The 14,118-nt window shown below is 45.6% G+C and overlaps 1 protein-coding gene across 2 annotated transcripts in view; it reads right to left on the reverse strand.

Moving 5' to 3' along the window:
- The window catches only part of LOC142896574 (cGMP-dependent protein kinase 1), an 85,774-nt gene that overhangs the window by 43,401 nt on the left and 28,255 nt on the right, over positions 1 to 14,118 (reverse strand). For both annotated transcript variants that reach the window (XM_076038307.1, XM_076038306.1), the window contains exon 3: positions 7,339 to 7,452. In XM_076038307.1, the coding sequence (XP_075894422.1) occupies positions 7,339 to 7,452 (114 nt within the window). The remainder of the gene's footprint in view (positions 1 to 7,338; positions 7,453 to 14,118) is intronic.

The raw sequence follows: 14,118 nt of genomic DNA on the forward strand, positions 1-14,118 counted from the left end.
AGAGTCGAACAGTAGCTGTAATGTGTTGACATGCAGCAGCAGCCCGCATGTGCATTACCAAACAGAGAAGTTGCCAGAATTTTAGCGAGATGGAACGAGGCTGACATTCTGACAACTGGTTAGACACACACAGATTTTTGTCAACGCAACGTTGATTCAACAACCCAGAAAAGTGGCTTCTTATTCTAGCTCCAGGTAAGGACATGTTTGACACTGGCAAGTTTTTCACCTTCACTAAATTTAAGATTTTCTCTCTGGCGACATGGTGGTGCAGTGATCAGCACCAGTGCCTCATAGCAATAAGGTTGTGAGTTCCATCCCCCAGGCCTTTCTGTGTGGAGTTGGATGTTCACCCTGTGTCTGTCAGGCTTCCCCGGCTTCCTCCAACAGTCCAAAGACATGCGCGTGAGGCCAATTGGGAATTCTAAATTCGTCCCTAGCTGCCTGTGTGTGTGTGTGAGTGAGTGAGTGTGAATGGTTGTTTGTCTTTGTCCTTCTATGCAGCCTTGCGATGAACTTGTCCAGGGTGTTACCTGCCTTCGGCCCATGACAGCTGGTAGAGGCTCCAGCAGGCCCCCTTGACCCTGAGTGCAGGAGAACATGGATTGATGTTTGTGTCTGCACCAGACCGTGTATGGTTGCTCCCTGCATTCCATCACTGGCTGCAGCCATCCGGCAACCTATTAAATGCCGTAGTCTCCGTACCAGTCCGTCCTGTCTCTCTAGTGTTAACTTTCACATATAAAAATCTGCTTGGCTGGCTGGTTGCTCAATACTTGTGTTTGTATTTGTAAAGAAAATAAAAAGGTAGGAATGTTTGAAACACGTTAATCCCTTCAGGCTGAACTAAATTAGATTAAAAAAAAAAGAAAAAAGATTTCCAATATGCTGCCCTTGCATTCTGTAAAGGTCCTGCATCCATCTGATTGTGTATCTCCAGGCCAATTGAAGCCACTTTAAAACTTTAAACAAGATATATAAAGTTTTCTCTGTCACCATGGCTGCTGTTGATTTTCTGCCCAGTTCCCTGTGGCTGTAGTTCACTTGTGCTCTGCACAAGTGGAGTATTTTCAGCGTGAAATGTTTTTGTTGCATTTTTAACAGGGTTTTTGTGCTCTCCAGCTTTGGAAGATGTTTTTTTTCTTTTTTTTTTTTTTTTGCACTCACTCGGCAATGGCTGCGGAATACCAAAATTTGACTGACATTTTGTTGGCCAAATTTAAAAGGAAATAACAATCATCATGCCTGATTTGACTAAAAACAATTAACTTTTGGTGTTCTCATTATGACAATCCAGAACTGTGTTGGATTAGATGAAATTGCTCACACTGTGTGAGTGTGAGCAACTGTGAGAGCACTTTGCACTGACTGGAGGAAGTGTATCCTGACATTGAGCAGGCTGTGAGTTACCCACTACACACACACACAAATTTCATTTTATCCTATTTTTTTGTTCCCTCGCACGGCAACCTGCACATTTTCCTCTCAGACCGATTAGAAAAGACTGCAGGCTCAAGAGAGGCTTCTCATGCAACTGATCTGACACCGTTTCAAGAGCCATCCTCCAAAGTCTCGGGAATAACACCGCGCTACCCCTGCCGCCGCCGCTGCATTAATCCATTGAGTGCGCATGTGAGAGCGCTGCCTCTCTGATGTGTCATCTCGCCAAACAGACCTGTCAGAGCAGAAACCTGAAGGTAAAATTTGCCCCCATGTTGAGGAGGGAGCAAAAACAATCATAAAAAAAGAGAAGCCCATATCCACAAACCTCTGACTCCTGACAGATGATATTCATGATTGGAGTGAAGCAGCAGCGCAATCACTAAAAATGCACCCTCGGTTAACTGTGGTCCATAATGCTGGTTGGCTGTCATCATCGGGAAATTAAAACCGTCTCTTGTATTAAGATTTAGCTTCACATCATCTGGGAAGGTCAGAGTGTAAATGTCAACTGATGGGAATCATTAGCTCAAAGGAAAATGTCACCTTCCAGAGGATTATCTGATGACGGACGCTATATATAGGAACAGGTTTGGACTGGCAGGCATCCAAATACATTTATGCATGAGTCATTCAACGAGAAAATAAGTCCACAAACAGGTTGGCTTCTTTCTCATTGGGGATCTTTCCCTATTCCGGAGATATATGTGGAGACTCTGTCATCTGAGTGGGCCAGTAATGGAGTTGGGGCAGAATGAAGGAGCATTAGTTGCGATCGAGGCAGGAGTTTGTGCGGCCACGTCTCAGACGGCGGCGTCCGCCGCCATTACGAGTGAGCGCGCAGGTAATCACTCTCACTGATCCTGTTAGCGGCGACTGGCAGCAGCCAGACCGGACCGACCGTGTAGCTCTGCTCCGAAAACAGCATCGGGATTCCTCACAACCACTGATGACAACAGGACACAGCCACAGCCAAGGTTGAATTTTTTCCCGCTGTGTTGATTTGTTCTGGTTCTGGTTGGTTTTAAATTCCTTTGTATTAAATTCAACGTCCCCAACTGTGTATATATGCTTCAGATTTCTTATTTTTTTTGTTGATGCTGCAGTCTTTTACCTTTTACTTTACCCATTACTTGTCTATTAGTTTACTTTATGTGCCTTGAATAATGAATTATTGTTAGTGTAATAATAATGATCATTTTTATACCTTAGAAAACAGCTTGACTGTTGTTTGATGTTTATTGCAAGACCAAAACCTTTGAATCAAAGTTATGAAAACCGAAAACTTTAAAATCTAAATATATGTATGTATACATATATATAAAATGTAAAATGTATTAACGCTATAAAAAAAATTTGCATCAAAATGCACCCTGTTATACATGGACACATTTTTATGCAAATGATATTTTTGAGCAGAAGGCCACTGTCCCCCTCTTTCTGCCTCCGCTGTCTGTCTGCAGACAAAAGGAAAAGAATGCCAATTTTGTTTTGCCTCCCTCGAGGTTTCTTTTTTTTTTTTCCTTCTGCTGTCACCGTCGCCCCGAATTTATCGCCACTTTTGTTTTCTCGCGCCCACCCCTTACTCCTTCATCTCATCGGCCCGCGCTCCCCTTCGATGGTTGTTGTCATGTGAAAATGGTGTGATGTGGTTGCATTGGATTGTGCGAACCGCGTCGCCTTCGAATCTGATCTCATTTCGCCGAGACTGTTCGAGCCCACACCAAGAAGTGCCAGTAGCGCTGCACTTACACATTTACTTCTGCTCAACTGTCGATATATGTAAGAGAGGAACTTCACGTCTCAGGATGGTGAAGTAAAAAAAAAAGCGCAAAAAAAGCCCGCTGCTCAGAGCAGGAGACGAGCCCACACTTGAGATGATGTGAAGGCTGAGCAGAAGGTGCTGCTGGGGAAGGAATCGTTCTCTCTTTCCCTCATGGAATTTACAACCATGGAGATGGATGAATTGATAAATCATGAAAAAAAAATCCAACCAGTTCAAGTGACTTGCAATGTTGTTTAGGCACAGTGACAATTGTGCCACAGAAAACCTCATAAAGTGAGGAACACAACTAAGCACAAGGCACAATAAATGAACACTTTCTGACATTTAGCAGCTCTCAGGTGGGATTTAGCTTCTTTTCATACTGTTGCCTTTAATCGGAATCGATTTTTGCCTTCTGGTTAATCAAGTTTGTTTTCATATCAATTTTTTATGACAAACAGCAACTGGCCAACAAGTCCTTGGGAGATGGAAAATAAGAATGTGATAGGCAATGCATCACGAGGGAACGTTAGGGGTGATGAATTCCAAAAGCCCAGCCTGAGTCATTCTGGGATTCCCATAGAGCCTCAAAATAATTCAAATCTGAAGGATGCCTTGAGAGACAAGAGCGACACAATGACAAAGAAGAACAAAATGCTGTCAGGATGCCTGGGAAACGATTGGCACCAATTAAAAATGAGTGTAATTTCTTTAAGTCGCGCATTAAGCCAAGAGGATAAAAGATGCCACATCACTGCTGAGGTGCTCGGAGAGGAGAGAAGCAGCAGGCCGATAAGATTTCCAACTCATTGTGCTCTCGCTGAAGCTAATTAAAACTCGCGAATTAAATCTTGGACAATGCGAGTTGATAGTCTTAAACGTTTGTTCCTGCGACGTGAGTTCCTCCAAACAGAGTAATCAGCTCGTCAATGGAGACGTAATGATTCCGGGCGAGTGCGAGCACTCGATTGGCCCGACTGTGTTAGGAAGGGCGTCGCTCAAATCACTCCTCATAATTGCTCTTAATCGGTTCAGAGTTTCTTAGTGGGTGGCTACTAATCTCCTCGTCGTCGTCTCTGCTGTCACATCGCACATTAGGCTAAATGGGAGCTGGAGTTTGGGTTGCAGATTTATCAATGAATGGTCAATTACTGTGAACTTGACCTGGTTTTCAATGGTCAGCAGAGGCTATTACTGTATGTGAAAAAAAAACACCTCAACATCTTCAGGATACAAAAGAGGATGAGGGCCACAAGAAGAGAAAAAAATATTACAGGAAGGAGATTTTTATTTAAGTTTTCATTTCGAGTTTTAAGTTGAAATTTCATGAATAAAGCTGACATTCACGAAATGTCGTGAATAAAGTCAACATTAAAAAAAAAGACGAAATTTTGTGAATAAAGTGGAAATTGGCGAGTAGACTGGATGGATGGTGGATTAACCCAGTTACCCACTGTTAAAAGCAAACTGTCGAAAACAGGTGTATCCCACAAGGTTCACCCACAGTAACCAGGAAACTTTTACTTTTTGTTCAACTTTATTCTCGAAATTTCAACTTTAATTTTGAAATTTCAACTTTATTCGTGGATTGGAAACTAGAAAAAAATTATTCTATTTAATCCTCTTCCGTACCAGGAAACAGCTACAAATCGGTCTGGTTTTAGCTTCCTGCTAAATGCGACGCTTTGGGAATGTGACGGAACCTCGGAGAGGAGAGGCTTCCTTGACTTCTGGGACCAAAACTGTGTGCAAGCAAAAAGAAGTAAAGGGCAGGATTTTTCACTGGCAGGCCAGGTGACACTGATTGCAATTGTGGTTATGGAGAGGTGATATGGGACATTCGGATTCCAGAACCATTGCCTTTTTTTTCTGCACAGGAAACAGAGGAAGGATGGGGGAGGGAGAGAGAGAGAGAGAGAGAGAGAGAGGGAAAAAAAAACGCCCACAGGTTTTCACACTTCAAATTTAATTGCTCTTTTGGAAGCGGGACTCCCCTGTGCGCAGGTGCCTGCGTAAATTTCCATTAGCGACTCTTCGCTTCCTTCCGGCATCGTTAGCGGCGGGACTCTTCGCCGGGGACGTCCATTAAACCTGAAGGTGCTCGGCTCTCGCGAGCAGCGCCAGTGACCTGTTTGAAGCTGTAAACACAATCCTGTCCTGCGTAGACAATTACATCATTTGTTCCACGCAGGCATTTTTCTCTCTCTCTCTCTCTCTCTCTCTCTCCCTAACGAAGAGCCGTCGCTCTGACGTCCACACCCGACAGTCTGTCTCAGGGTGGGACCGCGGAGCGCGCCGTAGGGGGAGGACAGACGTGACGTCGCCCATGGGAAGGAGGAATATTTTATCCCATAAGAGTTGAGTCATCTCCCAGTAGACCTTTGTTGCCATGGCGACCGGAGCTGGGAGTTGTGTCGGGGTGGCCTGGTCAGCCCGTCGCCACGACACCACACGGTTCGAAAGGGCTGCGTCCGGCCTCTGGCCCCGCCTCCGCTGCCCCCCGGCGAGACCCTCCGTGTATTCATTCACAACGGCATCGATTTTCACCAGCGGGATTTGAAAAAAAAAAAGAAGAAAAAAAAAAGACGCGCGCGCACAGGCAGCGTGTGGAATTATCTCAGAACCTGGAGGCTGCCCTCAGTTGTGACTTGTGTCAACGCAGCTGCTTCAGTTACACTTTGGCTGCGTTTCACGTGAAACATAAACACACTGAAGACCGTCCAGACGTTTTATCATCTCACCTCTTCTCTATTTATTGTCCCACTCTAGGGCAGATTTGCAGCTTTTTTCCATTTCCTCCCTCACATAAACACATCAGGGCTTTTTTTTTTCTGCCCCTCCCCCCCACCCCTCCTCTACATCCGACCCTCCGAATGTGCCCGGCACACCATCTGTCCTCCCTGCCGTCTCTCGACTTCTGTACGCCTCTGACTATTCAAATTGCCAGTCTGACAGACCCAGCAGCTCAACCCAGCGTGCCTCCTTCTCCAGCAGAGGCTTCACATGAAAGAGCCGAGGCGGTAAAACCCTGACATTCAGCTCGCCGGGGCGCGAGCGAAAACACTTAAGTAGAGTGTTGGGGAAACACGGAGCGATAATGGCGAGTGTTTTATCGGGACCGCCGAGTCCCGCGGCTTCGCACTGATGCCGTTATCGCCGCGTGTGGAGGACTGACGGGCCGCCGGCACAGAGAACTCTTGTCCCCGGCAATGAGGGAAGCCGAGGCGTGCACGTGAGCGCGCTTGTAAATACCGCATAGCTGGGATGGTTGTGGGGCTGTGAGGACAGTGTGGCTGGTCCTCGCAGATTCATCACTGACTGCTGGGGGCGGAGACTCGGGTAGGTTAATAGGAACGATATGAATGGAGGTTAAATTAAGGTGAGTCTTTGCAAAGTGGGCCTTTGTTTGAGAGAACTTACCATTGAAGACTTGTGCTACTATCTTGGTTGGTTTAGAATAGCTGGTTTGACAAAACTCAAAGATGCAGTTGGATATAAAGGATTCGCTTTGTTCTCCTCTACGGTGGCCGACAAGGGCCAAACACATGGTTTATGCAGAGTTCTTTTGTTTGCACGTGTTTTCTTGGTTTGCATCCGTTGTGTTTTGCATTGCTTCTCTGTTTGCAGCGCATTTGATGATTAAGTACATATTTTTATGTCTTGCGGCGCGTTTTTTTCTTTCGTTTGCACCATGATCCTCTTTTTGTACCTTGGTTAGACTTGCGTTTGTCAATCATTTTGAAAGTGAATGTTTTAGTTTTTCCATATGTGCACTTATTAGAAGTTTGAACTTTAAGTTAAATGGATTTCAAAGTAGTCCGCATATGTAGGTCAGGCAGGAACCCTAGTCTGTGCGAGTTCTTAAAAACACAGTAAAAAAAAAAAAAACAACAGACTGAAGACAGTTTTAGGCATTTTGAGTGGTCTTAACTTTTTCTCATAGTGTTTTTTTTTTGGTGTGAAGATTTAAATGTTTAGAGGCAAGTTTTAAATTAAAGTTAAGGTTAGGCTGTACGAAAGACTGGAAAATGACCTGAAATGAGGTCAATGCGAAGTCCTCAGAAACACAGCTCCGTGTGTGTGTGTGTGTGTGTGTGTGTGTGTGTGTCTCCCGGGTGTCTGTGCAGACTCACTCTTGACAGTGGCCGTCCTGGTGCAGTTGTAGAGAATAGCCAGCTCTCCAAACACCTTCCCAGGCCGCATGTTGCACAGCACCTGGCCCTCCTTCGTCACGATCACCTCGCCGTCTGAAAGAGCCGCACAAAACACACATCAGGACAAAGGAACCGCAACAGTCACATTCAAACTGCACTTCTTTTTTTTTTTTTTTTTTTTCTCCCCCTGCCAACACGCCTGCTATAAGTTGAGGTTGGTGAAATGAAGTGGATGATGGGCTGTCTGAGGGTCCTCGCTTCATTTTGGGGAGGACCAGAGCCAGAGTGCTTTTGACTCACTGGACTGTAAAAATAAAAAATAAGATTATTTTCCCCCATCAGGTTTTTCCAGGCAGGCGCTGGCAGTCTCGGTGCAGGGTCTGTCACCTGCAGACGTTAGAAAAGTCTCCTGGAAGCTTAACACTGCTTGACTCCCGGGCCCTGAGCCCGAGGGTGAACATGATTGAATCAATACACTGCAGCTTCATGAGGTTACGGGCGTATGAATAGCTGGACAACGTGTGTTTTTCTCTATTGTAAACCCACACTGGGTCCTCAGCGTGTGCAGTAGGGATTTTTTTTTTTTTGTCAAATAATAATATGCGTCATGCCCATGTTAGGTTTCAAGCCATGCGCCCATTCGTTAACCACCCTCAGAAGCTTTTATGGCAAAGTGAATAATTCATCTGTACACTTATGAAATCCTTCTCTGCGTCATCGCTCTGAATTGAAAGTGGAACTTTTAAAAATAAAATTATTAAAACCACCCTGTATCTGGAAAAAAAAATAATTCAACGCTCAACCAAAGTTGTTATTCAGATCGTAGCACAACGGTCATGTGGTGATTAAAATAAGATCAAGATGGTTGAATGAAATATTGAGAGATCCTCAGTAGGCCCACACACAGACAGTCTGCTAGGAAGATGAATGTGTCTCTCACACTGTTTGTTCAGGAATTTTTTTCTTTTTAAGAAGGCCACGACGGACGGTGCTGACTTGGAACACGTACAAGCAAAAGTCTTCCCACACAAAGAAATTCCAGACTTTCTCGATGGGAATTGACAGGAACACGCTCTCGACTTTTCAGTTTGACCAGGTGATGGACGGGAATTAATCGCGAGGTTGAAAAGTGATTTATTTGCAACTCTCGCCAACCTATTTCCCGTCCTCTGCTCGTCAGAAGACGGACTAATTATGGGGGTAATACATCACGGCAGTAGGCTGCCGGGGTTGGACTGACCTTCCGTCTTAATGGTGCGGCTCCCACCTGCTGAGCTGTGGGGCTAATTTGAGTGTTAATGCCGAGGCGCCGATGACCCCCCCCCCCCCCGGAGTCAGCGCCGCGTGTAAAGTGTTCCGGCTGAGCACCTTAAAACAAAGCCAAATGCCGCATTAACCGGAAGGCTTTTCACACGCCTTCAACGCCGAGTCAAAGAGCATCCAGAGAGGCGGATTATGCGGCCGGCGAGCCGTTTGGAACTTTTATCTCCGCTTTTCCAGCAGTTTTAAATAAGCCCCTCCGTTTTTCCGGGCTGTTTAAAGGAGCGTGTAAGAAAAAAATAACTCAAAAGATGTCTTTTGTTTTGTGATGGAGGGCATTTTGACGAGCGTTATGAGTAATGTGTGTTTTTCCTGGAGACTCGACGTTCCAGTCAGGCCGTAATTCCCATTCCCAGGGAGCCGAGACCCAAAGAAAAACAATTAAAGTCCACTCTGGGCGGCTGATGAAATACATTAAAATGATAAGAGCACATCTTCTTGGCAGAGATTGTCTATTTCTTTCCACTTTGCAATTTTTACTGAAGCGCTTTCTTTCACCAAATTGGCCATTTCTTAACTATCAATCCACCTGCGGAGGAAAAAAAAAAAAAAGCTTTTGCAGCCTGTCACTAGCCCGACCTTTTTGTTTGCAGCTCTTGGTGTTTTAAAATGGACAGCTTTTTTGTTTTTTTTCCCTCTTAGAACCATATGTGACCGTCCCCTTTTTAGACGAGCAGTTCAGGAGTGAGAAAAGAGCTCAAATGTGTCACCATTTCATAAAAGAGAACAAATCTTTCCAAACATGTCGCCGTGCCTCTTTCATTGTCATCAGCACAAGTGTGTACAATAATCTTCCATTTGCTGATTGAACAGCGCACGCGATAAGTGTCTCACTCGGGAGACTCGTCGAGTCTCTCGGCATAATGGGACATAACGAGGAAAAAGTTTTCAAGATGAGGTAAGAACAACTTTTTTTTCCTTATTGAATTTAGCTTCTCGTGGGAAACGTGCTCTGTGTTTTTCTCATGAGATGATGGTCGGAGGGGGAAAAGTTAAAGACCCGTCTGCTTCCGAGCCTGTCGGGGGAGAGCGATCCACTGTTGCTTGTGGTCTGGATTACTGTAATTCCCTGTATTTTGCTGTTGATCAATCTTTGCTCCGCCGCCTGCAGCCGTTTCAAAATGCAGGTTGTGGCGCCTTCTGCCTGGGAAGAGATAACGCGATCATATCACACCTGTTCTGGCTTCTCCTCGCCGGCTTCCCGTCACTCTCAGCTTCCACTTTAGATTCCACTTTTTTTTTCAAAATAACAACAAGAAAAACTTTGCAATGGCCTGCCTGACACTACAATCTTGTGTGTTCCTAAACCTAAATGCTCCTGTCACAGCGATACAATCAATACACTTTACACTACGCTGGATGCTGAAAGGCTTGAATCCCTGCTTAAAACACATGCAACTTGAGCTTGGCGTGTTTGTCACACTCGTATTAATTGTGTTTTAATTTTGTCTGCATTTGCTATTTTATGTTTTCCTTTAAAGGCCCTGTACGGTGGATTCTGCGGCCCCTACTGGACAAAAAGGCATATTACAAATTTTGTGCTATTCGTTTTAATCTGTTTTCTCATGTGCCACTTAATTTTATAACTTTCATATTCCAGCTGTCACGTCAGGCTTAAAAATGTTACACATTTTTTCATCAGAATTTCCTGCCACCAATCTCACTACCTTGGAATTTAGCCTCCCGCACTTCAATGGTCAGCTGAGTTTGTTTGTGCTCTAAACACAAGCACTGACTCGAGAGCGCGTGGACCTTAATACAGAGAGGGGTCTCGTAAGAGCAAAATTGAAGAGCGCTCTGTGAGGACAGCATGGCTGAATCATTTTTGTAAAGCCTATAAATACTGTCATTAGTGCGCCACCCATTTGAGGAGCCGCGGAACAATCAATAAGTGGAGCAACAATCATTGGACAGCAAGCTCAGAGTTTAGATTAAAACTCAAAACCTGGGCGTCACAGATGGAAGGGAGGAGTGAAAACTGAGACAAAGATGATTCCTCGGCCCGGCTGAACACGGAACCATCCGTCACGGAATGTGTTCAGTTCACCCGCCAGGAACTCTCAGCGTTGATCTCCGCATTTTGACCCAAATGTCAACTCTCTGTGACTGCAACCCGAGCACATCTCTCCAGGAAAGTTCATTATTTCTGATTAGAAACTCAAATAGAATTCAATTTGAATGGTTTACAGAAGAACTTTGCAGTCTTCTTGAAAACTGGGAGGCAAAAAGATGGTCTAAGAAGGTCGAGAAGAATGGCGGGAAGAGACTGTTGTCAAATTTGGAAAATAACCCGAGTGATTTAAACCCAGAGCTCAATTGCAGCATCGATCTCCGAGGCAACAATAAAAGTTCTGCAGGCTCAATGGACACCAAGGAACACGGCAAGACAAGCGACTACAGCAGTGTGTGTGTGAGTGTATGTGTGCACTTTTAACATCTAGCACAAAGGCTGATTCATGACTTTCTGGGGTTTTTTGGGTTTTTTCCTGACATTAGTATTAGCAAGCAGCAAACAAAAAGGCCATTTTGCAACCAACAGTTCCCTCTTGTTGTTTTCCAGGCTCAAGACTCCACTTTGTTTTTCATCCATCAAAACAGTGGCCGCTGAAGTAGGAAACTCTGCTGCATTGCCAACGACACAAAAAACAAATCTGCGGTGACGAGGAAGTGGTGGAGAGACACTACGTGTATCTCAAGTCTATCTAAAGTAGACACGGACGACTGTGAAACGCCACTATAAGGTGACGCACGGACAGGAAGTGATCAGCTGCGCTTCAATAACTGGGGTACCGTGAGGACGGGCCTGTGCGTGGACGGCCTCCCGCGGTGTAATTAATTCCCCGGCAAAGGTGAGCGTGGCACTTGATCCTGATAACTAGCAGACCAGAGGCTTGCAGGGAATCCGCAGTAATTAAGGTAATCTGGTGATGCAATTAACTCACGCTCCCCAATGGTCTTTTGAAAAGAAAGCTGTTTTTCCGGAGCCGGTCCCAAACGATCCGCCCTCCCTCCCTCCCTCCCCCCCTCCATTCCCCTCTCCTTCCCTCCTCCCACCTGCCTCTTCATCAGCTGCCACTTCATTGCAAATGTACCTCGCGTGCATCTCAAACGAGCGGCAGATCTGATAAGCAAAGTATCTCAGAGTGAAATAAACATGTGACAGGAGGCAGCGCGGAATGATGAAAAACATGTCAGGTGTGATACTGTTAACTACGGTCGCTGTCAACACGGCGGCATGTCTTCCTCACCCGAGGGCCTGCGTCGCCACTTTGGGATGCACAGGGAGGCGCCCCAGGCTCAGACCTCCCTCTGGAACGCTGGACTTTCAAGCTGCGTTTTGTTCAGAGTTGACTTTTTAATCGCGCGGTGCTGAAGATTTAACGGAGGAGCCGCACAAATGCTAAACCTCCGACAAGGATGTGCCGCTTTCGTCATTTTCTATCAACACTGCTCCAGCACTCGGGGTGAAAGGAGGCGCCAGAGTTCATCCCTGCTGTCTGGGGGCGAACACAAGGCGACACCCTTGACAAGTTGCCAGTTTGTCACTGGGCCACACAGCGCCAACAAACAACCTTCTGAACGCACGTTTCAATCCATTGGCAGTCAACCCTAACGGGAGCGTCTTTGGAGTGTGGGAGAAAAGTGGAGAAACTGGCAAGAACTCACAACCTTCTCACAGTGAGTGAGTGAGTGAGTTTGTGCCCTTTCGAGCAACATCTTACGGAATATCATCTTTTTTTTTAAAGAATGTTTTTAAAAAGAACTCCTCAAAGTTCATCACAAAGAAATGATTCATTTGACTTCTCAAGGCTCAGCTCGTTTACGAGCGCTCGCCCAGCTTTGCCTCATCAATTAATAAGTGCACCATGAAGATCAGCTCCGTATTTGAGATGATCAATGTTTAACGATGAGACAAGAGCAGAGTCATAAAGCAAGTGGACCGAGAAGTGACCCGTCACACTGCGTTTTTCGAAGTGACTGTGTGTGTGTGTGAGCTAATTATAGGGATGATCCCAGATGGAGGGATGCAAGTTTAATGACGAGGGTTTCATAAAAGGATGAGAGTCAGAAACACAGGCAGATGTAATTTAGCCAAAAAGACTTCAAGTTGGAGGCGACGGCGGGGTGGCAACTCTTCTCCAAATAATCTGACACGCTTGGATGGCAGAGACGTGCGAAAATGCAAAGCAAAACGGTCGTAAAAGCCTGACTTGCGTGTCAAAATAATGTAAATTAGCCTGATTGGGGCCAGAGGCCGGTGCGTGTTTCTCCAGCAGCGTCCAGGGTTCAGCGTTAAATCCCCGAATAAATCCAGAGAAGAGGACGTGTGTTTACGTCCGCACGGAGTGTCTCACACTGAGGGCGGCTATAAATAAAGCGGAGGGTTGGAGGGGGTCGCACACAGGATGCTGTTCGAATCTTCCCTTCCTCTGTTCTCTCCGAGGACAAGAGGCAGCGCCGCCACCCTGACAGGCCTCGACCTCTCAGGGGTCACAGCGCCAACTCGCCTCAGAGTCAGCGGGACAAACGGCTCGAGCAGGAAGAAAAAAAAAAAAAAAAAATTCAATTGTGCCCCCGGTGGTCACAAAGAGAGGTCAGCATGCTTGACTTTACGCGGCCGGCGGCTTTTGCTTTTTTTGGCAAGTCCGATCGGAGGGCGGCGATTGTGAGAAAATGTATGAAATTCTGAAAATTCTAATGTTTCCGCGAGAAGTGAAAAGACCCCGAGAGCCAGGGGAGTGAGAGAGGATCCCTCCAGCAGGGGGCTGGAACAGGTTGGGAAAACTCTCACGGCTGCTCTCGCTACCCCCTCAGCCAAAAAGATTCGCTTTGGATGTTCTCGCACATTCCATTTAATTTGAACGCTTAACCGAGATGTAAATGATAGCCTTTGATGCGAAGCTCAGAGCAGAAATGTCTTATTTCTTTCTTTCTTTTTTCTTCCAAGGAGCACACCTAAAAAAAAAAAAAACACTTTCTCTGGATCAAATATTCAGAGCAGCTACGTTTGTTTTTTTTCCAGAGAGAGAAGGAAACATAAAGCGAACACATGTTCAGACCCACGTGGCGCCTCACCACGCGGCAGTTCAAACGGCTGCATGTGAAAAACGTTGCCGCTTTTGTTGGAGGCTAATCGCAGCGGCAGACCTTATCGAGTTCGACTCAAATATTGAAAAAGATAATTCTGCCTGAAGAAAAATAACGAGGAAACTCATTTGTGGCGGAGCTGCGTTTTTGTTTTGTACAAATTATGATTAGAATTACGATTTTTTTTTTTTCCTACCTCCTCAGCACGGAACAAAATGAAACAAAGAGTCGGAAGGCGCGCAGGCGTGGGCTACAGCCAACGTCAAGGACAAACACAAAGGGACAATTATTTAGACAGAGAGAGAGAGAGAGAAAAATAGAAAAAAAAATCAGATTAAATCAAAGGTCACA

The sequence above is a fragment of the Nelusetta ayraudi genome, unplaced genomic scaffold (genome assembly GCF_046127955.1).
Source record: "Nelusetta ayraudi isolate G7.1 ecotype Tasmania unplaced genomic scaffold, CSIRO-AGI_Nayr_v1 ptg000056l, whole genome shotgun sequence".
NCBI lineage: Eukaryota > Metazoa > Chordata > Actinopteri > Tetraodontiformes > Monacanthidae > Nelusetta > Nelusetta ayraudi.